This window comes from Danio rerio, chromosome 15 (assembly GCF_049306965.1).
Source record: "Danio rerio strain Tuebingen ecotype United States chromosome 15, GRCz12tu, whole genome shotgun sequence".
Taxonomy (NCBI): Eukaryota; Metazoa; Chordata; class Actinopteri; order Cypriniformes; family Danionidae; genus Danio; species Danio rerio.
The window spans coordinates 43,939,318-43,966,219 of NC_133190.1; the positions used below are offsets into that span (position 1 = coordinate 43,939,318).

At 37.5% G+C, this 26,902-nt stretch overlaps 2 protein-coding genes across 37 annotated transcripts in view; both read right to left on the minus strand.

Moving 5' to 3' along the window:
- Window positions 1-302: 302 nt before the first annotated feature.
- smco4 (single-pass membrane protein with coiled-coil domains 4) lies at window positions 303-8,931 on the minus strand. 2 transcript variants are annotated; one of them, XM_021481327.3, is made up of 2 exons: window positions 8,734-8,920; window positions 303-1,238 (listed from the first exon to the last, which is right to left on the minus strand). In XM_021481327.3, exon 2 carries the CDS (start codon window positions 1,171-1,173, stop codon window positions 994-996), a length of 180 nt encoding a protein of 59 aa, XP_021337002.1. In that variant the 5' UTR covers window positions 1,174-1,238; window positions 8,734-8,920; the 3' UTR covers window positions 303-993.
- A 2,816-nt stretch (window positions 8,932-11,747) lies between these two features.
- si:dkey-75b17.1 overlaps window positions 11,748-26,902 on the minus strand; it is a 41,479-nt gene continuing 26,324 nt past the window's right edge. For 18 of the 35 annotated variants that reach the window (XM_073923997.1, XM_073923995.1, XM_073923991.1 and 15 more), the window contains 6 exons: window positions 25,228-25,398; window positions 25,068-25,136; window positions 22,236-22,367; window positions 21,834-21,920; window positions 16,019-16,150; window positions 12,362-13,002 (listed from right to left, as the gene is read on the minus strand). In XM_073923997.1, the coding sequence (XP_073780098.1) occupies window positions 12,868-13,002; window positions 16,019-16,150; window positions 21,834-21,920; window positions 22,236-22,367; window positions 25,068-25,136; window positions 25,228-25,398 (726 nt within the window). In that variant the 3' untranslated portion in view covers window positions 12,362-12,867. Of the gene's footprint in view, window positions 12,169-12,361; window positions 13,003-16,018; window positions 16,151-21,833; window positions 21,921-22,235; window positions 22,368-25,067; window positions 25,137-25,227; window positions 25,399-26,902 lie in introns of those variants that run through there. The other 17 variants (XR_012391048.1, XR_012391050.1, XR_012391049.1 and 14 more) reach the window with 5 other exon arrangements.

Sequence of the window (26,902 nt, forward strand, 5' to 3'; positions counted from 1 at the left end):
AAGTCTATGGGAGGAAAAGCCCAGTGTGACCGCAGCTTAAGAGCTTGATTAGCTAGCCCAGGTGTGTCTGATTGGGGTTGGAACTAAACTTTGCAGGACACCAGCCCTCCAGGATTGAGTTTGGACATGCCTGTACTAGAAACTTTCAGGCAGGTGTGTGGAAGCAAGTTAGAGGTAAACTCAGCAGGACACCGGCTCTCCAGGACCGAGTTTGGACACCCCTGATCTAGAACAAAGAACTGCGATTACATCAAGGCATTCACAACACACTCTTCCTGGAAACACATCTGAAGCACTCAGCATGGCTTTCTATTTCTTTATTAACACTTTAACTGCATGTTAAATCAAAGGTTTTAAGGCACATTTTTAGATCCAAGTCCTGCTGGAACACATTTTAAAACAAGAGCATGTTTGCCGTTGGGATTGTATATCACAGATGTGTCATAGAAACATGCACTCCATGGTGCATTCGCTCGCACGGTTAAACCAAAAAACATCAGCGACCGCTTGTTAAGAGGCATTCGGTAATGAGCATTCAGAAGTGTACATTCTGGATAACATTCATTTCTGTCAGAATCAGTTTCATGTGTCGCCCGTCAATGTTCGTTTGTGTGTGCATAAGCGTGCATGCTACAGACATGTGCAATACTACTAGTCACTTCTCACTTGTACAGACTTTGAGCGCAGAAGCTTCAGATCTGTTCCTGGATCAGTCCGACTGCGTCTCAGGTGCTTTGGCATATAACTGGAACCCTGTAAATGCATTTGGAGTCAACATGGCTGCCACAGACACCAATGCTGGTGGCTGAAAGAGCAGCTCAATTGGAAACCAAAATGGAAGACTCCTTCGACAAACTCCAATCGTGGCACAGAAAATCAATCCATTCATCCTTATGATTGTGTTCAATCCACACCGAACGTAACACTGGGAAAGAATGAGGGGGAAGGATAGAGAGACACGGACAGGGGACATTTGGCTGTTTTTGAGTCTTTTTACTCGATCGCTCCGGGTCTGGTGGCCACATAAACGAAGAGAACGATGAGCAGCACAAGGACGACGAGCGTCGGTAAAACGACAGTCGTCACCTGCTCTCGCGCCTCATGCATGGCCTGTTTACGCTCCTTTTTGTCTTTCCATGACTCTTTTTTCGGTTTGCCCTTCAGCTGCCGCATGGCTTAGTGTGCGTCCACACAACGGGTCACCGGCGATCCCAAAGAAAAACAAAGAAGAAGCCCTCCTGTTAAAACACATACAGTTTTGAGATGTTAAAAACTGTGCTTTACAAATGAAAACAAGTGAATGGCAAAGTCCATTCATTGTATTCTTTAAGTGAATTGATACCTGCAAGTTGACTGAATGAAATATAGTTTGTTTTGATAATCTTTAATCAAATTCTGAGTGTTTCCGCGTTTGTAATGGCGATTCTTTTCTGTTGATGTCAGTTTGACAGCTTCAGCTACAATATTTTTAAGCCACGCCCCTCTTTTAATTTGCTATGAGAAAATGATGCACACAAAGAAAGCCCCGCCCCCTTGTCAATATTCAGCTTCAGTTGGAAGCACATCAACACAGTTCAATCAGACTTAAAGTACATCTAGTTTTTTTGTATATTTTTCATTTGCGCCGTGCAATATTCTGCAATATCAAAACTCATGCAGCCTCTTCACCCTTGTGTATTACTTCACCCACATAGAGTGACAGCAGATCAATAAACTCACCACAGTTCCACAAATATTGCAGCTGTTGGACAACAAAATGTACTTTTGAGGCTTTTTTAGGCGAGAATGCACTATGCAGTTTATTTATAAGGATAGTGCCTATGTCATTGATGACAGCAGAGCAACGAGGGTTGATGTTCCACCAAAAGATGGTGACAAAGAAAGCATAATAAGCCCATATGCCTTATAAACTCAGCATAATTTTAAACTACAGCTGATCAAATCATTATAAATCAGGTAAGTGACATTTTGTAAGTTGTGGTGCTGTATTTATACCATGGTAATCCGGTAGTGTTTACTTTGCTCTGGCTTTTTTGGTGTTAATTATTGTGATTTCCGATTGCAACAGAGAAATACTGGGATATCTATGTAGACTGAAGGCATTTCATGCCGTTCAGCCTTATAATCTTGAAATATAAGCCAAATCAGCTGTTTTATCATCACTTTAGACATTATGCTAGAGAATCATTCAAACACTAGCTCTAAAGTGATGTTTGTGAAGTAGCAACGGTTTCTGCTGTTCTGAGTGTCAGCTGCAGATGTGAATGAATGGCGTTAGTTCCTCATAAAAAAGGATTTTAGTTCCTCATAAAAAAGGATTTTTGAGACTTTTCATGTTAGCTTTTGTTTTTATATATAAAATTATGCCGTCGAACTGTTGTATAAACGCAATATCACACTTGAAGCAGTGAGATATGGCTATATATCGGAACTGGTGGGACACTCAATCAAGTCGCACAGCGGATGCGCCACGACACAGCGCGCACATAACAGTTGGAAGTATACCACACTAGACATGCAAATTCACACTTTATTTAAAATGAAACTATTCAGATGGCGACCTGTGGCACGTCAGAACATGAACAGTGTCCCGAGTCATAGCTGGGTGCCACAGACAGCCGCCAGCTTGCGGCATCAGTGTGCTTACCCTGATAAAAATCCATGTTTAGAATGCTAAAATGCATGGTGTTGCTTGGCACGACAGCACTTTTTGCATCTGGTGTGCAACCCCCTTAATGCACTCGGCCTGCGACCTTGAGCAAACGGCTTTATCAAATTTTCTATCGAATTATCATCACACACATTGTAAGTGGACCCTTGCATATGTGTAAAAATGGTTTAACAAAAGTTTACTTACAAAAAAAAAAAAAACACTAAACCTGTTTTAAAAAATAACATAAGTGAAATTGTATTTTTGAAGCTTTTTGCAAGACATTTAGGTCATGATATTCAGTAAGAAAAGCAATTGGGATTTGATTGGAAAATCATGAAAAAAATAAACAGAAAAGTTGTTGCAGAGGCACAGTAGGTTATGACTTAATAATGTACACTGATGAATAATGCACAATAAAACCAGGAGTGTACAACATAAATATTAATACACCATAATAAATAATACAATTAATATATTGTTAATACACAAAACCAGTTTGATTACATATTAATTTGTTTTATTCCAATGTGACCCTGCAGCGTGTCAAATAAATATTTAAGTATGTCATATTAATTATGAATGGATAATATTTCTTAAAAGAAGAACTTTAAAAATAAGATAGAAAATAGCATGCCTTCATTCTGTAAACAACAACAAAACACTTTATATTGTTGGTTGATGGATGGATGGACGGACAGAGAGAGACAGAGAGACAGACAGATATATGGACAGACAGACAGACGGACGGATAGGCAGACGGATGGATAGACGGACGGACAGACAGACGGATAGATGTACAGATGGATAGATAGATAGATGGACGGACGGACGGACGGATAGATAGATAGATGGATGAACAGACGGACATACAGACAGACAAAAGGACGAATAGACAGACAGACGAATAGATGGATAGATAGATAGACAGACAGATGGATGGACAAATAGATGAATAGATAGATGGACAGACAGACGGATAGACAGACGGTAGGTTAGACGGACAGACGGACGGACGGACAGACAGATAGATAGATGGATGGATGGACGGACAGACAGACGAATAGATAGACGGATGGATAAATCGACAGACAGACGGATGGATGGATGGATGGATGGACGGACAGACGAATAGATAGACGGATGGATAAATCGACAGACAGACAGATGGATGGATGGATGGATGGATGGATGGATGGATGGATGGACGGACAGACGAATAGATAGACGGATGGATAAATTGACAGACAGATAGACGGATGGATAAATTGACAGACAGATGGATGGATGGATGGACGGACAGACGAATAGATAAACGGATGGATAAATTGACAGACAGATGGATGGATGGATGGATGGACGGACAGACGAATAGATAGACGGATAGATAAATTGACAGACAGATAGACGGATGTATAAATTGACAGACAGATAGACGGATGGATAAATTGACAGACAGACAGATGGATGGATGGATGGACGGACAGACGAATAGATAGACGGATGGATAAATTGACAGACAGACAGATGGATGGATGGATGGACGGACAGACGAATAGATAGACGGATGGATAAATCGACAGACAGACGGATGGATGGATGGATGGATGGATGGACGGACAGACGAATAGATAGACGGATGGATAAATCGACAGACAGATGGATGGATGGATGGATGGATGGATGGATGGACGGACAGACGGATGACTGATGAATTATGCACAATAATTCCAGCAATGCACATTAACAGATCAATATCACATTAGCAAGATCTAATTGCAATGCATAATTAATAATAAATAAAACTATGATTTGACATTTCTATTTTTTTTATGGCAAGCAGTCCTTCTGTGTGGCATATTAAGTTTGTTGTATGAATTTTTAATCATTGTAAACTTAAAAAATAAAACTTGCCAAAGTTCTTAAGGTAGTTTTGATATGAAAAAGCCTCATATCACACTTTCTCTTCAGAATAAAACTATATACATGAAATATTGCTCCATGTCTGCGGCTTCATACCTATAGTAACTTTTTCCAACTGTAGTCATGGCAACTGAGCAAAGGCCAGCTCTGAGAAATGTGAAATGCAGCAGTGCGAACACACACACACACACACACACACACACACACACACACACACACACACACAGAATGAAGCACAATTCCCACCCAGGCAAACAGGAACTGGGTGTTGTATCCTGAATCTTAAGATTGTGTGGTTTTGTGCACACTTCAAGTGTGTCCCGTAATGAACTACTTGCTAAAGGGTGGGGAAGTTTGTGTAAACTTTATACATATTTAAAACCCTTTAACAAACAAAACTTAAGTCAGTTTTTACTTCCACTCTAGTATTATGCTAAATAGAATTACAGTAATCTGGGTCATGGAGACGTGTAATCGTGTTAATGAACTAGTTGGCAAATGTGTAATATGTTAAAGGAGACTAATTCAGAGTCTAAACATAAATATAAGTGCTGAAATATGCATAATATAGATGAAATTCAATTCAATTACCTTTATTTCTATAGTGCTTCTACAATGTAGACTGTGTCAAAGCAGCTTCACATAGAAGTTTTAGAACAGGGGTGCCCAAAATCCTGGAGGCCCGGTGCCCTGCAAAGTTCAGTTCCAACCTCAATCAGACACACTTGGGCTAGCTAATCAAGCTCTTACCAGGCTTTCTAGAAACATCCTTGCAGATGTGTTGAGGCAAGTGGGAGCTAAAATCTGCAGAACACTGGCCCTCCAAGACAGAGTTTGGACACCCCTGGTCTAGAAAACTGAAACTGTCAGTCCAGTTTTGTGAGATGCGAGATAGTAGAACTGAAACTCATCATTGGGGATTAGTAGATAATGATTTTACTTTGAATAAGACTAATGACAAACTAAATCATGTTTATATACACAAAACAAGTGAATATTTCATGATATATATTTTTTATATAACAATGTATTTTGCGACTTTAAATTTTGGGATTTTTGAGATTTATACATAACAAGAAAGCAGAACAAATACAGGGTGTCTGCAGGTTTCACCAAGTAAAATGTAAGACTTTTAGACATTTTAAGACCATTATAAATAAAAACTTAGACCTACACTGCAAAAAATGCTTGTCTTGCTTAGATTTTTTGTCTTGTTTCTAGTATAAATATTTAAAATTTCTTATATCAAAAAGCATTTTCTAGCCAAACATAACATATTGTCTTGTTTTGAAAAATAATATGCCAATATTAAGTGAGTTTTTCCTTAAAACAAGCAAAATAATCTGCCAATGGCGGAAGCAAAATAATCTTGTTTTTTCTTTCGACGTAAGATTATTTTGCTTATGCCATTGGCAGATTATTTTACTTGTTTTAAGGAAAAACTCACTTAATATTGGCATATTATTTCTCAAAACAAGACAATATGTTTTGCTTGTCTGGAAATTTTTTCTTGATTTAGGAATTTTTAGATATTTGTACTAGAAACAAGACAAAACAAATCTAAGAAAGAAAAGCATTTTTTGCAGTGTATACAGGGCTAAATGCTAAGAATAAGGAAAAGACTTGTCAAAAAAGTATTATAATTTAATACATTTAATAGTAATAATAACAATAATAATAATAATAAAATATAGGCCAGGTCAGTATTAAATGTTACTGTAAGAAAAGTAATTAAACCATTACGGTAATAGAGTTAAAAATGCAATCTTTAAACAAAAAGTTAAAATGCAAGACCTACAACACAACATTTCAGTAGATTTAAGACTTTTTAAGGCCCAAAATTTAGTTATTGAGATTTTAGACACTTTAAGACTTAAGACCCCGCGGACACCCCGAAATATAGTTCCCATTGATGTATATTTTAAGACTGAACAATATTTGGCTGAGATACAACTATTTGAAAATCTGGGGTATATGAGTAAAACTAAAAAAAAATGAGAGAATCGCATATAAATTAAGCTCTGAGCATTGCATATTACTAATCAAACGTGTAATTTTGTGATATTTATAGTAAAACATGTACAAAACATGTTGATGAATCATGATCAGTACTTTATACTCTTATGACTTTTGGCATAAAACTAAAATCAATAAGTTTGATCTAATCAATGTATTTGTGGCTGTTTCCAAAAATATAGCCCTGCAACATTAGATTAGTTTTGTGGTCCAAGGTCACATATTTGTAATGTGATAGACGGGTGGACTTAACCAATAAGCGAGGTAAGCAGCTGCTAAGGGCCCCTGGGAAATAGAGGGCCCCAATCAATGCTAAGAAGCCGAAATTAATCATATAGCTTGTTTATAAATATTCTATCATATGTTGTAAAATCTGTCTGTAACCATTCAGATTTTCCCGCAAATACTTCTATTCAAATTTGGGGCCCCCATGAATAATGGAACATTCCTTCTGTACTGCACATGCAAATATTAAAATCTAATCACAAATATGGCTAATAAACTGTACATCATTTGTTTTCAAACCTTTTTTACTGGTGAATTTATTGCATTTAATATTACATTACGAAGTTAAAAGTTCCACTCAAAATATATTTTAACATGAAAAAAAAAAATAAAATCTAAACTGTGTAGCCTTAAATTTAAGCTGAATTAAACTAACTTTGAGCTCATTGAACTTTGTTAAACTGACTTAAAACAGCTTGCGTAACTTTAAAAAATAAGTTAGAACATGATTAACTTAGCTTAAGTTACAATAAACTAAAACACATGTTGTCATGATTATATGTTATGATAGCTGTATTAAAGGTTATGATTGATTCACCTCTTGTTACAGTTATAAAATAGTTTGATGGCAATATGGAAATGTTCATGGGCCAATGATATCACCACATAGAAATGGTCTATACCCCTGCAACACTAGATTAGTTTTGTGGTCCAAGGTCAAATATTTGTAATGTGACAGAAAGGGGCGTACTCAACCTATAAGTGAGGTAAACTTGCTGCTTAGGGCCCCAGGAAATTAGAGGGTCCCGATTAATGCCAAGAAGTCTATATTAAACATATAGCTCTTATAAATATTCTATCATATGTGGTAAAATCTGTCTGTAACCATTCAGATGTTATTGCCATCACATCTTTTCAAATCTGGAGGCCCCCATGAATAATAGGGCTAATTAACTGTACATCGTTAGTGAACTTGATTTTTATTGGTAAATAACTTTTATTTATTTTAAATTTTACATTATAAAGGTTCCACTTAAAATGTATTTTAATATGAAAAAACGAGAAAAATATATATATATATATACGCTGTAAAAAACAACTGTTTGCCTTAAAATTTTAAGCTGATTCAAAATAACTTCATGAGTCCATTAAACTTATATTATGTTAAACTGACCTAAATTAGCTTGCATAACTTAAAAAATTAAGTTAGAACATGATTAACTTAGTTTAATAAGTTACAATGAACTTAAAACATATGTTGTCATGACTAATTGATCATATAATTGTTTACAGTGTAGAGAAAGAAGATGCTTTGAGTTTCAATGCTAGAGCCCCATACCTGAAATTGCCCTCTAATCACCAAGTAGGCCTCTGGTGACAGATTATTAATTAAATATCTTCCTAAATTACCTTAACTCACTCCATTAATAGAAATAAGCAAATTTACACGACATGCCAAATCCACTGAGCACAATGCAGCATAGCATGAACGTAAATAAGCGCTGACGGGTGTCACACTATGAATCAGCTCTACAGGTGGGTGTGACATCTCGTGTTGTGCTCAACTTCTTTTGAAGACCAAAACAAGTTACACTTCTCAGTATGTGAGCTGAACGAGTGTTAAAATTACCCCCTAGAAAGGCAGCAGGGTCCCGTTCAGACTCGCTTCATTGTGGAACATGCTAGAAATCTACCGCATGACAGCGTGAGCGCCGCACTTTCTTTTCTGCATTAAAGTTGCGTGACGGTGTTTACATTGAAAACGAGTTCCTACCGACAACAAATCATCGACCTGTTGCATGCAAATGACTTGAAAAGTATCCAGTTCCACTTCACAGTCTCTCTCACACACACATGGCTCGCCCTGTTGCTTGTGATAATGCACTAATGTGGTCTGCGTCTCGTTCACTTCCACGCACTTTTCGCTTACCGCTGCAGTGTCTGTGTTCCGCTACACCCGCGCGCACCGCCCGGAGGGGTTCCGTACTGTACGGTTTGAATGTTTTCCGCAGTCGTTGTCACGGTTCCCGGAGGTTTTCAGTGAGTGAGCGGGGGCTCGACCGAGATTACGTGGCAGTAATGGAGCGTCACGCGCACGAGGAGGCCGAGGAGGAGGCGCGCGCACGAGCGAGCGCGCTCTCCCTGTCTGCGGGGGCACGAGAGAGAGGAGGTGAAAACGAAATAATGAAAACATCTGTAGCGTCAGTGAATTCGCACAACCGACAGAGGAAGACACAGAGGCGTTCCATGCCTAATGTTAGGAATTAGAAACGTTTACTAACATACAACATCTACACGAACAGACTGTATTAGTACAATTTAGACATGAAGAAGTAAAGACTGTATCCAAAATCAACCCTGTAAGCTCAAATAGTGCATGTATTTAAGAGAGCAGGCATTTATAGTGGTGGCCGAAATCATAGTGGACATTAGGTGCACTCAATCAATCCCACAATGCACCGCAATAACAAGTCTACAATCCATGTACACTCTACAGCTAGAAAATCCCTATAATGCACTGTTATTACAGTTTGTGCCAAATGAATTTCTACATCTGACAACCAGATGGCATTTAAAGAGCAATTCTACCTTTGTACATTACAAAATCAAATATTATAAAATTAAAGTAACATAATTTTTGTATAGGCTGCATGACAGAAATGAAATGTCTTTGTTTTATTATTAATAGACCGCTCTCACTATAAAGGCTGAATCATACTTCTGTCAAGTGCACGCGTATTAGAGATGCGCGGATCAGCTAAAATGACACCCGAATCTGCAGCTTCATACTAACAATCTACTTGCCACCCTACCGCACTTAATAGTTTTATCTGATATATGTATCCGCACCTGACCCGCACCCCATCGTCACTTTAATAATTGAATCTTTTGTTTTAGGCAGGTCACCGTGGATATTAACAGCAGATTCAGTGAGCTAATCTGCGCATCTCTGATAGTAAAGTAATATGTTTATCTGAAACGTTTTTAAATCAACATTTATTTATAAAAACAAAAGTTTGTCTTTAGACAACATTAACTTCATTTTCAAATAGATACAGAAAGTAAAAATAAGACATTTCAGCTTTTACAGATACAGGAACAAGATAACAAAAAGGGTGCCACTTCAGCCTAAATGGCAGGTATGTTGTGTTTACTTGGCCTTTTTCTTCACACTGTGCCAAAACAGAACAGCATCTACTGTGCCTGGATTCGGGCAATTCTGCCTCACCACCAAAACATGGCCAGCTGCACTGAATGAGCGTTCACTCGCACCGCTTGTTGTAGGAATAAACAAGAATCTCCTTGCAAGGTGCTGCAGTCGTAGAAATAAGCGATCTCGTTTCTCCCAGAACGAAAGCAGATTTTCCTCTGATGACTCCTCTAACTGAAACTTTGAACAGTAGGCTACTCTTGCACTTCATCCATTATTTTAGGTGTCTCATCTTTTCATTCTGCAAAGCCCACTCTCTGCTTTATCGCTGGTCCACTGCCATGTCCTGCTCATCATCCACCTGCAACTCACCCGATATTAATCATAATGTATTTTTTATTACTCACCCTTCCCGACCCCTGGATTATTCGAAGCTGCCGTGGATATAGCCGCCATCCTCGCATCACTATCATGTATGCTCCGATGCTGCCTGTGCAGTCGCAAAGATTTGGCCATGGGTGATGCTGACGCTGCTCCGAGCTGGTATCGAACCGATGACCTTCCTTATGGGAGTCGGTTACTCTAACAAGAAGGTTATAAAGACCATGGCCTCTAGTGTCTGTCGCTAGAGCACCTTTAGAGGTCAGAGGAGTGAGATTTAACTGCACTGCATTTACTAGTTGGCCTCCGTTACACTCACCGCCCTGAACCTCACTCCCATCCGGGTCACGGCACCAGTTTTGTTGCAGTCGTTTATCTGCATTGTGTTATTTTTAATTAAAGGAAGTCTCCACACAAATCTGCTCATGCTGAGGTGATTGTATGTTGTCCTGTACAACACACACAGCCAGTCACTCTCTCAATATCAGCGGAGTCTCTCTTTTGTCTCTCCTCTTTCCCGAAGTCTGTTGCGAGGAGAGGCAAATCTACCAATCAAATTTGTGTTAATCTTATGATTAAAAGTTATAGGAGCCATATTACTTTTCATTTAATTATAATGTTTATTTGTATACTGATTAGTTTGGGTTTCACAGTGACGTTTTATGTTTTGGTCACGTGGGCATAACTGGCACCTGCTAGAACATATAAAGCATGTGCACAATCACACAGGTGTTAGGAGGAGAGAAGGAGAGTGGGGTAGCCGTATTTTTTGTTGACCGCAAAACAGCTACGCAAACAGCCACGTAAACAGCCACGCAAAACAGCAATGCAAAACGGCATCGCAACGGCACATGCAACAACCATCACACCAACGCAATAATCGGCACCATACAAAACAGGTATTCCACGACACAAATTGCTGTATTGTTTGTCATGCTTCAAGTTTACATAAGTTTTCCATATAACATCTTGGGCTCAGTGTGTCTGTCTAAAGCCACCAGCGCGTCACAAATTAAAAGGACCCTCACTGCCTCTCGAGCGACTTACAGGAGGCATCAGGATGTCGCAATAAAAGTTGTTGCACATCCGTCGGTTCCCAAATGAGCAAGTTTTAGCTGTTTGTATCTCAGGAAAAAAAACACCCATGAAGAAACTCGACACAGAGAAACAGAGGCCTACTGCCAGCTAGCGTTTCAGAAGTGTTATTGCAGAGCAACACAAACAGCACAAAGAGGTTTATATACCGAAGTGAGAACAAATTTAGTTACAAACTAGCTAGTAGTTACTAAGCCCCTAGTGTGGACTTTACGTTCCAGTTTAAGAAAGACCTTACAATCAGCTTTATTCCTGATGGATAAAGGGACAAAGCCGAAGGAAAATAAATAAATAAATGAATTTTTTAAAAGGACACATTGTAATGTACAAAAAATATTGCAACTTGCATATCTGGTGAAAATTCTAATTAAAATAAGTAAGTTACAATATTTTACTATAATTACAAACTTTATTGACAAGACGACACATTGCTATACAATTGCTATACATATTGCTATACAAAAAAATTATTAACTGCTCACCTAAATATACAAGCAAAGTGGAGGTGACCCTCTCTTGCAGCTATTTATTTTTTTGCACATTTCTAGAGCTTTGTTTTTTGGGTAAAGGAGTTTGACCTTGTGTTTATTGCGACTGCAGGGACAGAACGTGTTTAACATGAGTAATTTGACAATAATTTGAGAGTGTGGTCATAAAGTGCAGCTCTGGTTCCACTTCATTTTATGAGCAGCAAGGGCACAGGCCATCATCCTCTCTGCCTTTTTTTCTACACACACAGATTGCATTTTTCACTTGTGCGCTTTTTAGATTCAAGCTAAATTATGGTGCAGTTAATTTATGATATACAGTTGAAGTCAGAATTATTCGCCAGTAAATATTCTTTCTTTTTTTAAACATATATATATTTCCTAAATGATGCTTAACAGAGCAAGGATTTTTTCACAGTATGTCTGATAATATTTTTTCTTCTGGAGAAAGTCTTATTTGTTTTACTTCAGCTAGAATAAAAGCAGTTTTTAATTTGTTTAAACTATTTTAGGGTGAAAATTATTAGCCCCTTTAAGCTATATTTGCTTTGATTGTCTACAGAACAAACCATCGTTATACAATGACTTGACTAATTACCTTAACTCACCTAGTTAAGCCTTTAAATGTCACTTTAAACTGTAAAGTGGTGTCTTGAAAAATATCTAGTTAAATATTATGTGCTGTTATCATGACAAAGATCAAATAAATCAGTTTTCAGAAATGAAATACTGAAACCATTATGTTTAGAAATGTGCTGGAAAATATCTTATATCAGAATTTGGGGGAAAATATAGAGAGAGGCTAATCATTTTGACTTCAACTGTACGTTTGATCAAAACACACCAACTGTAGAGATTTACATTCAAGCAGACGACCTACTGAAGCACGTCTCCATGATCTATGAGGTGTTGATGCACATCTCTATGACTGTCTGTTTTCAGGTGGTCAGTGTGCGCACATGTCTTCTGGGTTTGTAATTGCCAGCGATGCGTCCCAGCTCTTTCTTAATCTCCCAGCGCTGTAGTGCTGATGCCCAGGGCTCCAGTTCAGGGTCAAAAAAGCAAACGCGAGTCTACAAACAGAGCACAAGCTTCAGGTTAGGAATAGAACAGTTAAAATAACACCCCTGAGACGTAAATGTAAAACTTTTAACTAAGGCAAATTATTAAAAATACAGACAAATAGTAATAAATACAGTTGAAGTCAGAATTATTTGGCCTTCTGTGACTTTTTTTTTCTTTTTCAAATATTTCCTAAATGATGTTTAACAGAACAAGGAATTTTTCACAATATTGCCTATTACATAGATTTCTTCGGGATAAAGTTTTATTTGTTTTATTTTGGCTAGAATAAAAACATTTTTTGATTTTTAAAAACCATTTAAGCTTAATGTTATTAGCCCCTTATTTTGGCTACTCTACAGAACGAACCACTGTTATACGATGACTTGCCTAATTACCCTAACTTATCTAAATAACCCAATTAGCCTACTTCAGGGGTGGGCAATCTCGGTCCTGGAGGGCCGGTGTCCTGCACAGTTTAGCTGCAACACTAATCAAACACACCTGAACATGCTAATTAGTGTCTTTAAGATCACTAGATATCTATAAGCAGGTGTGTTTGACTAGTGTTGGAACAAAACTCTGCAGGGACACCGGCCCTCAAGGATCAAGTTTGCCCATCCCTGGCCTAGTTAATTCTTTAAATGTCACTGAATACTAGTATCCTGAAAAATATCTATGCATTATCATCATGGCAAAGATAAAATAAATCAGTTATTAGAAATGAGTTTTTAACACTATAAAGTTTAGAAATTGTTGAAAAAAATGTTATACAAAAAATAAATAAATACAGGTGGGCTAATAATCCAGAAGGGCTAATAATTCTGACTTCAACTATATATGCATGTATTTAGGTTATATACAGATCACAGTATATGAATAAACTCCTCATAAATCTATCTTTTAAATTCATATCTTTATAGGATGCGTTACAATATTATATCTGAGAATATACGTTAGATTAATCAGCATTGAAGCCAAATCTGGAGCTAATCAAAATAACGTACAAAATGGTCAAAACGTTTGTGGATCCAAATGAATGTGTTAGGGGAAAATAATAAATAAAAATCTTTAAACAGAGTTCAAATTTCAAATTTAGTTAAAATGTTTGAATTTAAATTTTTGTATCTTTCTATTTCTAAAGATGTTTAGAGACCAAACTATTATATTAATGACTATATGTGTGTGTGTGCGTGTGTACGTGTTTTTGTGACATATTAGGACACAAATCTGTAAAATGACATGTGTATGACACGGGTATTACAAAAAGGAGGTGAAATATGAGGACATTGATGACGTCCTTATTTCTCATCCCCACAGGATAAGTTTAATCAGAGAGTAAAGCTGCACACAGTCTCCTGTGATGGTTGGGTTTAGGGGTGGAGTGGGGGCAATACAATATACGGTTTGGACGGTATAAAATGAATGGAAACCTATGTAATGTCCCCACTTTTCACAAAAACAAACGTGTGTGTGTGTGTGTTTTGTTCAAAAGCATAAAAATATTACCTAAATTCTTTCAAAAGTTGAGAAATGGATTAAAAATATTCATGCCGAGCACTGTACATATGTATACATGTTTAATTAATTCATTAAACATATGTGCATATATATATATATATATATATATATATATATATATATATATATATATATATATATATATATATATATATATATATATATATATATATATATAAATCTATATTTAAATGTACAACTTTAATGTTATCAGTAGTAGTACTGTTCAAAAGTTTAAGGTTGGTAGGATTTTTAAACATTTTTTAGAAATAGTGTTATTTGCACCATATTGCGAAATATTACTTCAAATTAAAATAACCATTTTATTTTTATTTTATTTATTCATGTGGTACAAAGCTGTTTCCTCTGTCACATGATCCTATATATGCTAATTTGTTGCTCGAGTATTATTATTGAATTATTCATATTTTTGTGGAAACTTATACTTTTCTAATTCTTTGATGAATGGAAATATTAAAAAGAAAAGCATTTATTAGAAATACAAATCTTTTGCAACATTATAAATGTCTTTGTCACTTCCAGTCAAATGCATTAACATTATAAGCATTTAAAAAAAAAACATGAAAGCAAAAAAATATTTGTTTGTGGAAACTTATAAATTTCTAAGCAAGAAAGAATGTATGTAATGTGTGTATTAATAAAACGCATTTACTGTGCATGGCCATACACCCAAAGTGCTTCACAATCATGAGGGAGGTCTCTCCATACCACCACAAGTAAGTAGCATCCACTTGGATGATAAGATGACAGCCACAAGACAACGGCGCCAGTGCGCTCAGGGGGGTGGAGAGACAGTGTACTGTATGGGGATGATTGGGAGGCCATGAGTAAGGGTTGATGGAGGGAATTTGGCCAGAACACCGGGTTTACACCATTACTCTTTACAAGAAGTGCCATGGGATTATTAATGACCACAGAGATTTCTATTTCAAGACCTCGGTTTAACGTTTCATCCGAAAGTAAAAGTTCAGTCCACTAGCAGTATGGTGTCCCCTTCACTTTACTGGGGCATTAGGACTCACACAGACCACAGGTTGAGCGCCCCCTGCTGGCCTCATTAATACCACTACCAACAGCAACCTAGTTTTCTCCCATTCAGGTACTAACCAGGCTCAGCCCTGCTTAGCTTCGGTGAGTAACCAGTCTTGAGCTGCAGGGTGATAAGGATGTGGCCAAAATATCTTAATGCTAAGGACTCTTTGTTGAATGAAAAATTAAAAAGAAAAGCATTTATTTAAAAATAGACATCTTTAGTGACATTATAAACATCTTTAAGTCAAATGCAATAAAATTCCATAAAATGCGTCAACAAAAATAACACATGGCAAATTATGAGCATTCAAATAACATGCTTTTTCTTAATCTATTTGATAAAAAAAAAAGTTTAAAAATGTCTACTAGACACATGATTAATGAATTGTCAGTTGTATTTCAGCATATGGTGTAAAAGAATGTCATGAATTTTTCATAGGTCTCATTTGCTACCTGAACTGGAGTAGAGCACGAGCGCTCTTTTCTCATCCTCCATAAGCTCTCGGTGAGTTTCTGCGGCTCGTCATTAAAGCTGTGAGATTTGGAGCGGAGCCCTCTGTGGTCTTCATCCATGTTCTCTGTGATCTGAGGAACAGAGGAGCCGGATGGAAACGAAGGAAGCAAATCAAAGGCAAAAAAATGAGAAGCAAAAGAATTTTCCATCCTCTGGAGAGCTCGCATGATTTCAACACCGGCTATGATCAGAGGAGGAGACGGCAGCCTAAATTCTGACACCATGTTGAGGATTTTGGAACAAGGGAGATGATCGTGTTGAAAACTCCACTGCATTCACTTTCAGTTTATAGGGATAGTTTACCAAAAACTTCAAATGATGTCCATTTTAGAGGGATTGTTCACCCAAAAATGAAAATGATGTTATTAATTACTCATCCTGATGTTTTTCATCTTTAGAAGACATATTACGATTTAAGTTTTGGTACATGTTAGTTAATGTTAGATAATTAAAGTACAGTTATTTATTATTAGCTCCTGTTAACTTGAACTGCTTTAATGTAAACAAGCGTTAATTTGGATGTTATAAATGCATTAGTAAATGTTGAACTATGATTAATAAATGCTCTATAAGTACTGCATTCTCGTTAAAAATTTCAGAGACAGTAGCTATGTTTCCATACACAAAAATGCGAATAAACTTTATGCGCAAAACTGAATTAATCGCATAAAAGTTGTGCGAATAAAGCATCGTTTCCATCAAACGAGTCAAAGTGAACAAAATCGTCACTTCCTGATTAACTGGCGCCAAATATCAACAGTAAAAACTGCATTTGCTGCAGTAGGAGAAGCTGCATCAATCTTTTCTAAATGAATGCGCGTCAGAAGACAATCCTGACAAGCAGTGAGCGCGCAGTGGCGTTTGAAGGTGTGAGACGTGGAACACAGGCGCTCTTGATTCTGGAGGTCATTAGTAATATAATAACATTAATACTGAAATGGTAAGGCGTTTTATAATGACCAAAACAACATTTCAGATGTTTTATAATGTGCTCAGCCTGACGTTTTGTCCATTCACACACATTTTAAGCATCACATGATCTCTTTCAACAAAATCACATGACCTTTTTTAATGCGCAGGCTGGAGTTAAAAGTAAAAAGTGTTAATTTTAAAAAGTGTTTCCATCGCAGTTTATGCGCATCTTTTCTTAGTGAATAAAAAGTTTATCCTACCCAGTTAGGCGCATAAGTTTTTTATGTGCATTTTCAAAATTTATGCGCATCATGGCGTTTCCATCAACTGTTTTTTTTTATGCGCATTTGCAGGTGGATGGAAACATAGCTAGTGACATTACTGAGACATTCGCTACTCAACTATACTGATATACTGTATAGAAACAACAATAAATTAAATTAAATTGACATGCATATACAATACAAAGCGTAGTGCAAATATACCCCTTTATAAACTATAGGCAAAAAGAAACTGCTGGATGCGAGGACGTCAGTAATTTGCAAATAGACTTAAGACGTTATTTAGCATCATTTAGCGACTTTTCAAGCAGAGCTTAGCACCTTTTCATTCAAAATTCAAATGAAACACTGCTGCAAATCTTCACAATCCATACACATAAAAAAATGCGCTGCATTTGAACACAACACAAACAAAATTAATAAAACGCGCTGCATTTTCTCACAACGCAGACAAGTTACGAAAATGCCTGCATTATCTCACAACACTTGCAAAAAAAAAAAAAAAAGGAACAACGCAAATGTTTCAAGTGGACCCAAAAACGTGACGAACGCCACTGTGCCATGACCATTGTTGCATCTCAATTTACATACTATCCATCCTTAATAGTATTTGAAAATAGAATTAGTATGTCCCAAATCGTAGTATGTTGAAAAGAGGATGCTAAAGGTTTCCTATTTCCGATGGTTTACCATTTTCGGCAAACAATTGTAAGTGCAGAAGGAGGTAAATTCGATTAGAACTACAAACGCAGGTGAAAATTGCGAGACCTACTGTCAAGTAGGGAGGCTTCAGTAAAGATGTTTATATGACCGTTAATTAATATCTAGCCGACTGGAAAATATTTAAACCGCATTTTCTGTGTTATAATTCATCTGCAACAGCAGTACTGAACTTCCATAAAGACGTGTTTGGACATGAACATCTGAATGCATAATTATTTAAAGACCTCAGAAGATTTCTCTGCATGAAAGACTCGTGAATGGCAGATTAACCTGCTGCTGCTTCTCCAGTAAGGTAGGAAATTAAATATGACAGAAATGTGGATGATGTGTGGATGATTGACGGGCTCCTAACTAAGCAAAATAACAATCTGTTAATGAGGAAGTAGTATGTCCCAAAGCTTGCATACTCTTCTGTTGCACACTCAAAGGTATGTACTTTTCCCTCATGAAAAAGTACACACTTTTGTGTAGTTGTAGGGGATCTTTGAAAGGTGAGGTTTTTGTTTGTTTATTTTAACATCCTGATTTCCTTGACTTTTCTCTTTTATTAGCCTTAATAACCATAATCTAAATAGCCGTGTCCATCACGTTTTAGGGTCCCCTTGTGTTCCGTGCTATTTGAAAATGTTGTGAGAAAATGCAGCGTGTTTTCCTAAATTGTTTTTAATGTAAGAAAATGCTAAGTGCTTTATTTCATTTGTTTGTGCTGTCAAACAGATGAAGATCTTTTCTATTTGCTGGCGGTTTTTGTAATTGCATGTGTTTTCTGATGCCCCGTTTACACTCATTTGTTTTAGTTTTAAAACGGACTCTAGAATGATAACGATCCACATCCACACTGGCATTTCAGCTAGTGTTTCAGAACAACTCTCCGTCCACACTATAGTGCTGAAAACTCACATCACGTGACCACACACACACACACACACACTCTGGCATACACTGAAGCGATGAGGGCTGTGCAAGTCGAACTGCTCATCAAGGATCTACCGCTGGATCTAATCTCACTATAGCTGCATCCCAAATGGCACACTTTGCACTCATGCACTTATGCACTGACACACTCAACAGCATAGTATATGTATGTAGTGTCGTCCCAAATGGCACACTGATGTTTTTTAACTAAGCGGAAATTCAAACCGTTTCCCTAATGACGTTTGACGGTTGCCAAATCAGTGAAATAAACGACCGAATTATCAAATAATACCTGTCGTGAGTATTGCCGCATTCACCATCGGAAGGCGCTATAATCACTCTCGTAGGAGAATTTTGCTTTCACCATCTAAAATAATAAAGTTATTCAACATGTGCGTCTGAAAGCTCTGACCCTTCTGCTATGTAAGCAAACCTGCGGTCGTTGAGTGCGTGAAGTGTCCATCATTACACACTTCATTTTAGCGGCTGAATGAGTGCATCATCCGGGTAATTAAAGTGCACTTATTATTGTTAGAGTTTTCAGAGTGAACACACATATTCATATTCATATTTTCAATGAAAATGAAAGGAGGCAGTGATGTTATAGGCTCCGTTTTGTTATAATTACGCATACAGTGAAGATGGCGCTCATATAAATATGCAGCTACACGACGCCACAACAGTTTTGGTGTCTGTTAAGTTGTTAATATCAAAATGAAAACAGGCAGTTCCTTAAATTATGGTTCCAATTTCTTGTTAAGAAAGTGAAACAACATATCTATGGTGATGTGAATAAGGTTATAAAGTACACTGTGTGCTTTGAAGATTTACCCGAAGTGTCCTCTGGAGTCTGTTTTCGTCTTTCGGATGAGACGTTAAACCGAGGTCCCGACTCTCTGGTCGTTAAAAATCCCAGGATGTCCTTCGAAAAGAGTAGGGGTTTAACCCCGGCATCCTGGCCAAATCTGCCCACCGGCCTTTGTCTATCATGGCCTCCTAACCATCCCCATATTCAATTGGCTGCATCACTGTCTCCTCTCCACCAATCAGCTGGTGTGTGGTGTGCGGTCTGGCGCAAAATGGCTGCCGTCGCGTCATCCAGGTGGATGCTGCACACTGGTGGTGGATGAGGAGATTCCCCCCACTGTGTAAAGCGCTTTGAGTGCCCAGAAAAGCGCTATATAAATGTAAGGAATTGTTATTATTATTATTATATCAAACTTGCTAAGTCTGAACTTACAAGGTAAGATGCAAGACTGAATTGTGTGTAGGCTACTTAATACTAAGGAAAAGCCTCAATCAGAGATGTGAATGTCTGTAGCCATGCCTCCATTTTCAGATGTCTCCGTCCCCCCCTCCACACTGACACCGAGCAGCAGTTTTAAAATGAAAACAGCCTCTCCCGTGTTTTCTGCTCTTGAAAACTCCAGCATAGTGTGGACAGACAGGCGTAACTGTAGCAGACCTTATGCGTTAAAAAAATATATTAGTGTACACGAGGCCTTAAATTGCAGCGCAATAAACTCTCTCGGCCACCGTATCAAGCCCTTTCAAGGACCTGTGTTTGTTTTTAAGTACTCTCCAGGCCTCAAATCCATGTCTGAAATGCAAGTACTTCAAAGAAACGTCCGAACCCTGTATGTGTATGGTTGATGTCAATGAGTCAGCAGGGCTATGAATGAAGGAGTTATTATGGCTAGCTGACTATAAAGATCACTAGTAGGAACAAGAATGTAGTGCATTTGCTGAGTATGTGTGACTATTACTGTAGAGTATGGGCAACATGGTGGCTCAGTGGTTAGCACTGTCGCCTCACCGCAAGAAAGTCGCTGGTTCAAGTCTCTGCTGGGTCACTTGTCATTTCTGTGGCGTGTTTGCATGTTCTCCTTGTGTTGGCGTGGGTTTCCTCCGGGTGCTCCGGTTTACCTAACAGTTTAAAGACATGAGCTATAGGTGAAATGGGTAAAATAAAATTGGCCATACTGTGTGAATGCGGGCGAGGCAGTGGCGCAGTAGGTAGTGCTGTTGCCTCACAGCAAGAAGGTCGCTGGGTCACTGGTTCGAACCTCGGCTTAGTTGGCGTTTCTGTGTGGAGTTTGCATCTTCTCCCTGCCTTCGCGTGGGTTTCCTCCGGGTGCTCTGGTTTCCCCCACAGTCCAAAGACATGCATTACAGGTGAATTGGGTAGGATAAATTGTCCGTAGTGTATGAGTGTGTGTGTGAATATGTGTAAATGTTTCCCAGAGATGGGTTGCGGCTGGAAGGGCATCCGCTGCGTAAAAACTTGCTGGATAAGTTGGCGGTTCATTCCGCTGTGACGACCCCGGATTAATAAAGGGATAAGCCGACAAGAAAATGAATAAATGAATGTGTGAATGCGAGTATGGGTGTTTCCCCAGTATTGGGTTGCAGCTGGAAGGGCATGCACTTCGTAAAATAATATGCTGGAATAGTTCATTGAATGGTTCATTCCGCTGTGGCAACCCCTGATAAATAACGCCCCATTCACACAGGGCGTCTGCTTCAACGCTTACCATTCACTTTGAATGGGTGACGTCAGGCGTTGCCAAACTGCATTGATCAGTTGGCGCCGCTTCAGAGGCGTTGCTCGCTGCAGAAGTTGAGACTTGCTCAACTTTTTAAACACAGACGGAAGCGTCAGCCAATCAGATTGCTGTATGCAAATACACCAGCTCAGACAGTGGCCTATTGCTGACTAATGTCATTGGCTGACACTGCTATGACGATCGCGATAGCCCCAACTTCAGACACGCCCTCTGTCAAGCGTTGACTCTGAAGCCCCGTGTGAAAGGGGCATAAGGGACCAAGCCGAAGGAAAACAAACGAATGAATGAAAAAATAAATTAAGTATTTCTGCCTATTACTATGGTATAAAGAGATGACGAAGGAGTTAGTTGTTTACCTCCTGTGACTCCATACAAACTTCTCTGAGTCTGATCTCTGCATCATCCCTCTCATCCTGGAGCAGTTTCAGCCGCTCTTCCAGGAGCTGCACACACACACAGAACAGCAGCATTCAGCACAAAAGCTCTCATCACTTCTTTACATAATGGCATTTCTCCAGCATTTTGTTGGTCGTGCAGTATGGAGGCCCTGAAGGACGTAACGGGGAACTGTAACCTGCTGATACAGCAAAGAGCAACTAAAACCAGAGCTGTGGAGAGAGAGAGTAATGAGGCAAACTAAGGGAAAGAAAGGATGAACTTAAGCACTAATGGCTACTGATTTACACTTGTAAGGGTTAAGGGTGCGATTTAGGACAGTGGGAAGTGTTTAAGGGGAAAATAGAGGGAATGTTGCTGACCTGACATTTCTCCTGGAGTTTGTGACTGGTTTCTCTTTGGGCCTGGAGCTCCCCCTGCTGGCTGGAGGACAGGCTGATCAGCTCAGACTGGAGAGAAACCATCTCTGAACGCAGACGCAGCAAACACTGAGACTGAAACACACACACACACACACACACACACACACACACACACACACACATTACAAATTGTGAGATATAATGCTGATACTAATGCTAATACTGTTTAATACTGATGTTAACTGGCTGTCCAGCAAGTTGTTAAGTTAGGCTTTACTTTTTTCCACTAATATTTTCATGATTTATAAATGATTTAATATTTATATTAGTATTTTTTATATTTAAATTATATTTTAATGATTTGAGCATTTTATTGATTGCAAATAATGCATGAATATCAATGTAATGAATGACGTTTAACATAATAAATATCAAATACATAGCATTAACATAAAAATACTAAATAAATACATAAGTAAAGACCATCATATTAATCTATATGTATATTAAATAATAAATGTAAGAGGTGTAAGTAAATATACCAAACCAAAACACAACGATAGAACTAATAATAATAATAAATTACAATAAATAAACGTGGGTGGGGGGGTTTATAATATTATAGATCAAAGCCATAAGTATTATTTTGTCTCACTACATGTTTGCTAGCATGGTGGGTCACAGAAATTCAGACATTTTCCCCATTTAATATTGTTATAATTTAAAAATGCAACAATTAAGCAAATATTTTGGGCCCATGTAACTTTTTTTGCCTTCAATGCTAAATAAATCAAGACAATTAGGGTGAGACATTATTATCAACATATAAATGTAGATTTCTTTTTTTGTTGGAAATATTAATGATAATCAATAATTATTATTATTATTAATAGATATATAAATACATGTATTCGATTGAAAAATAACACTGAATGCAACTGAATTTCATTAAAGTTTTTGCATGCATTTTATAATTTTTATTTTTATTTAATAAAATTTACAATTTTAACAATGCAAATAAAAAAAGAAAACAAATAACAACAACAAAAAGTATGCATATGCATGTCACATTTCGAATATTTACATACAATCATAAAAAAGAAATCTAAAAATAACAAGTAAATAAAGTTTTAATTTAGATTACCTTTATGTCTAATTTAGTAACTGCATTAATTACTTTCCTCAGTATAATTCACTTTTAATAAACTCTTCACAAAATTGCAATGGAAAATATTGGATTGAAATAAGTACTCCTAAAATACCTGTAACACAATTTTGAAGCATAGAAAATATTATGTAATTATATATATATTATATTATATCTTATATAAATTCTATATTTTAACTTAATAATTTAATATATATTTTTAAAAATATATAGAAATTATATTAAAAACTTATTTTACTTATTGATTTGCTTGGATAATCCACAAGGGGGCAGAAGACCAGACAATAGAAAGATAATTATTTTGAAAATGATGCAGGAGCTTTAGAAATTGTCACATCAAATATGATATATACATCTATATAGGATTAAGAAAAAATTAAGAAATTTAAAAAAATTAAATGGGTGACAGTGGTTTAGTGGTTAGCACGGTCGCCTCACAGCAAGAAGGTTGAGATTCCCAGCTGGGCCAGTTGACATTTCTGTGTGGATTTTGCATGTTCTCCCTGTGTTGACGTGGATTTCCTCCGGGTGCTCCAGTTTCCCCCACAGTCCAAACACATGTGCTATAGGTGTAAGTTATGGAATGGCCTACCCATCAGCATCAGAAATGGCGTTTCTCTGGAATGTTTTAAGAAACTTCTCAAGACCCACCTTTTTACCGTAGCTTTAACTTAGATTGATTATCTTTGTTAATTTTATCATTTAATTGTATTGAAGCGTTCATATTTTATTTTTTTATTGTGGTCTTTTTTACTGTTTTTATTGTTCTGCTTTGTTTGCCTTGTATGCCTGTTAGCGCTTTGGGTCTGAGAAAAGCGCACTATAAATAAAATGTATATTATTATTATTATTATTAATTAAACAAACTAAATTGGCCATAGTGTGTGTGTGTGTGTGTGTGTGTGTGTGTGTGTGTGTGAATGAGTGCGTATGGATGTTTCCCAATACTGGCTTGTCCCTAAAAGGGAATCAGCTGCATAAAAAAAATATGTGGGTTAGGTTGGTGGTTCATTCGACTGTGGCAACCCCTGATGAATAAAGGGACTAAGCCAAAGAAAAATGAATGAATGACTAAAAAAAATAAATTAATGAATAATTAATTTTCAAAAAGATATTTAATTTTGCATTTACTTTAGAGAGTGTGTTGTCATTGTAAAACACTTTCGAGGCACGTTTAGTAGAAAAATATACTTGTACATAAATACGTTTTTTTTTTATATACTGTTATGGGTTTGTGATTGGTTCGTTCTGTTTCCTGGTTTTTGCTTTCTGTTTCTAAACAGGTGACTCGTTATGATGCAGCAGGTGCGGCTAATTTTCAGGCTTTATAAAAGGAGCTTCCAAACTGTGTTGGAGAGACTGCTTTGGAGGACTGTTTTTTCGTTTGACTTCCTTTGCCTTACCCATCGCTTATATTAATTTTGTTTATTTGAACTTTGCTCCTATATAATTTGTCGTATTGAACATTGTTATGTTAGACAATTAAGTTGTTTACTTTGATACCCCTTTTTGCACATTATTTTATTTGATCATTTTTGTCTTTTTGTAACCTTTAAATAAATATCTTTTCGCATTATTATATTCAACTTGGTTTGGGTTCCCTTCATTTTGTTGCGTGCTTGAGCCGGCACGTAACAATACCTTTGTAAATTTTGAATTCATACCTGCTCATAACTCCTTTTCTTGTATTCATCCTTTGCTTCTTCAAGATCTTTAATTTCTGTTTCCAGATCCTGCCAGGAGAGGACAGGTCAGACAATGCAGATCTGTGTTTGCTGTGTTACTTTGCAGAACTACATTCAGCACAGAAGTAAAGTTAGAGACCTTGATTCTCAGAGAGTTGCTCAGAGCTGTTCTCTTGTCCACATACTGATTCAGCTGAGACTTCTGATTGAACACCTGTTTCTCCAGTTCAGAAACCTTCTCTCGAAGCTCCTGATTGGCTTGTGAGAGGTCACCTGACTTCACAGATGCATCATTTAGTGCCTTCTTCAGCTTGATAGGAAATATATGAAGATTAAAAGTCAGTGTACTTGTACTCTACCTGACAAAAGTCTTGTCATCGATCCAAGTTGTAAGAGCAACAATAATAACTTGACTTATGGTTAATAATTTGGAAAAGTGTCAGAAGATAGATTTTTTCAGATGAATCATCTGTTGAACTGCATCCCAATCATCACAAATACTGCAGAAGACCTATTGGAACTTGCATGGACCCAAGATTCTCAAAGGAATCAGTCAAGTTTGGTGAAGGAAAAGTCATGGTTTGGGGTTACATTCAGTATGGGGATGTGTGAAAGATCTGCAGAGTTGATGGCACAATCAACAGCTCGAGGTATCAAGACATTTGGGCTGCCCATTATATTACAAACCACAGGAGAGGGCAAACTCTTCAGCAGGATAGTACTCCTTCTCATACAGTACTTCAGCCTCCGCATCAAAGCTCCTGAAAGCAAAGAAGGTCAAGGTGCTTCAGGATTTCCCAGCCCAGTCACCAGACATGAACATTATTGAGCACTTCTGGGGTAAAATGAAGGAGGCATTGAAGATGAATCCAAAGAATCTTGATGAACTCTGGGAGTCCTGCAAGAATGCTTTCTTTGCCGTTCCAGATGACTTTATTAAAAAGTGATTTGAGTCATTGCAGTGATGTATGGATGCATTCCTCCAAGCTCATGATGGAGTCAGACTTTATATGACTTTATATTCTATACTGTACATTATTTCTGTTAAATGTCAAGACTTTTGTCTAAACAAAGTCAGACCTTACTATCCTAATTTAACCATTAAAAATCAAGGCGTGATCATATTTTATTGTGGTAAAATAAGCGTAATCTAGAGGCTTTTGCCTTTCATATACGCCACTTCTGATATCAACTAGAAGTCAAATGATCAACTAGAAGTCAAGTTATTATCTGCTGTTGCTAAAACTTGGATAGATGACAAGACTTTTGTACATAAAAAGAAATACTTTTGGTGCTTGTTTAAATTTTGTATTTAAAATGAGTTGAAACAACACAATTCTTATGCTTTTATTTGTGACAACTTGTGTTTTATTTTATGTTCAATTCACTTTTTAAAAATGTAATTAATTAATTTGAGGCGACGCAGCGGCGCAGTAGGTAGTGCTGTCACCTCACAGCAAAAAGTCGCTAGTTCGAGCCTCGGCTGGGTCACTTGGCGTTTCAGTGTAGAGTTTGCATGTTCTCCCCGTGTGTGTGTGGGTTTCCTCCAGGTGCTCCGGTTTCCCCCACAGTCAGGACATGTGGCACAGGTGAATTAGGTAAGCTAAATTGTCTGTAGTGTATGTGTGTGAATGAGAGTGTATGGGTGTTCCCAGTGATGGGTTGCAGCTGGTAGGGGGCATGCGCTGTGTAAAACATGTGCTGGACAAGTTGGCGGTTCATTCAGCTGTGGCGACCCCAGATTTAAAAAGGGACTAAGCCGAAAAGAAAATGAATTAATTAATTAATAATTAATTTGACGATTAAGCCAACTT

Coding starts and splice junctions, on each gene's coding strand:
- smco4 (XM_021481327.3), bottom strand. CDS start 1,173: ATGCGGCAGCTGAAGGGCAAACCGAAAAAAGAGTCATGGAAAGACAAA.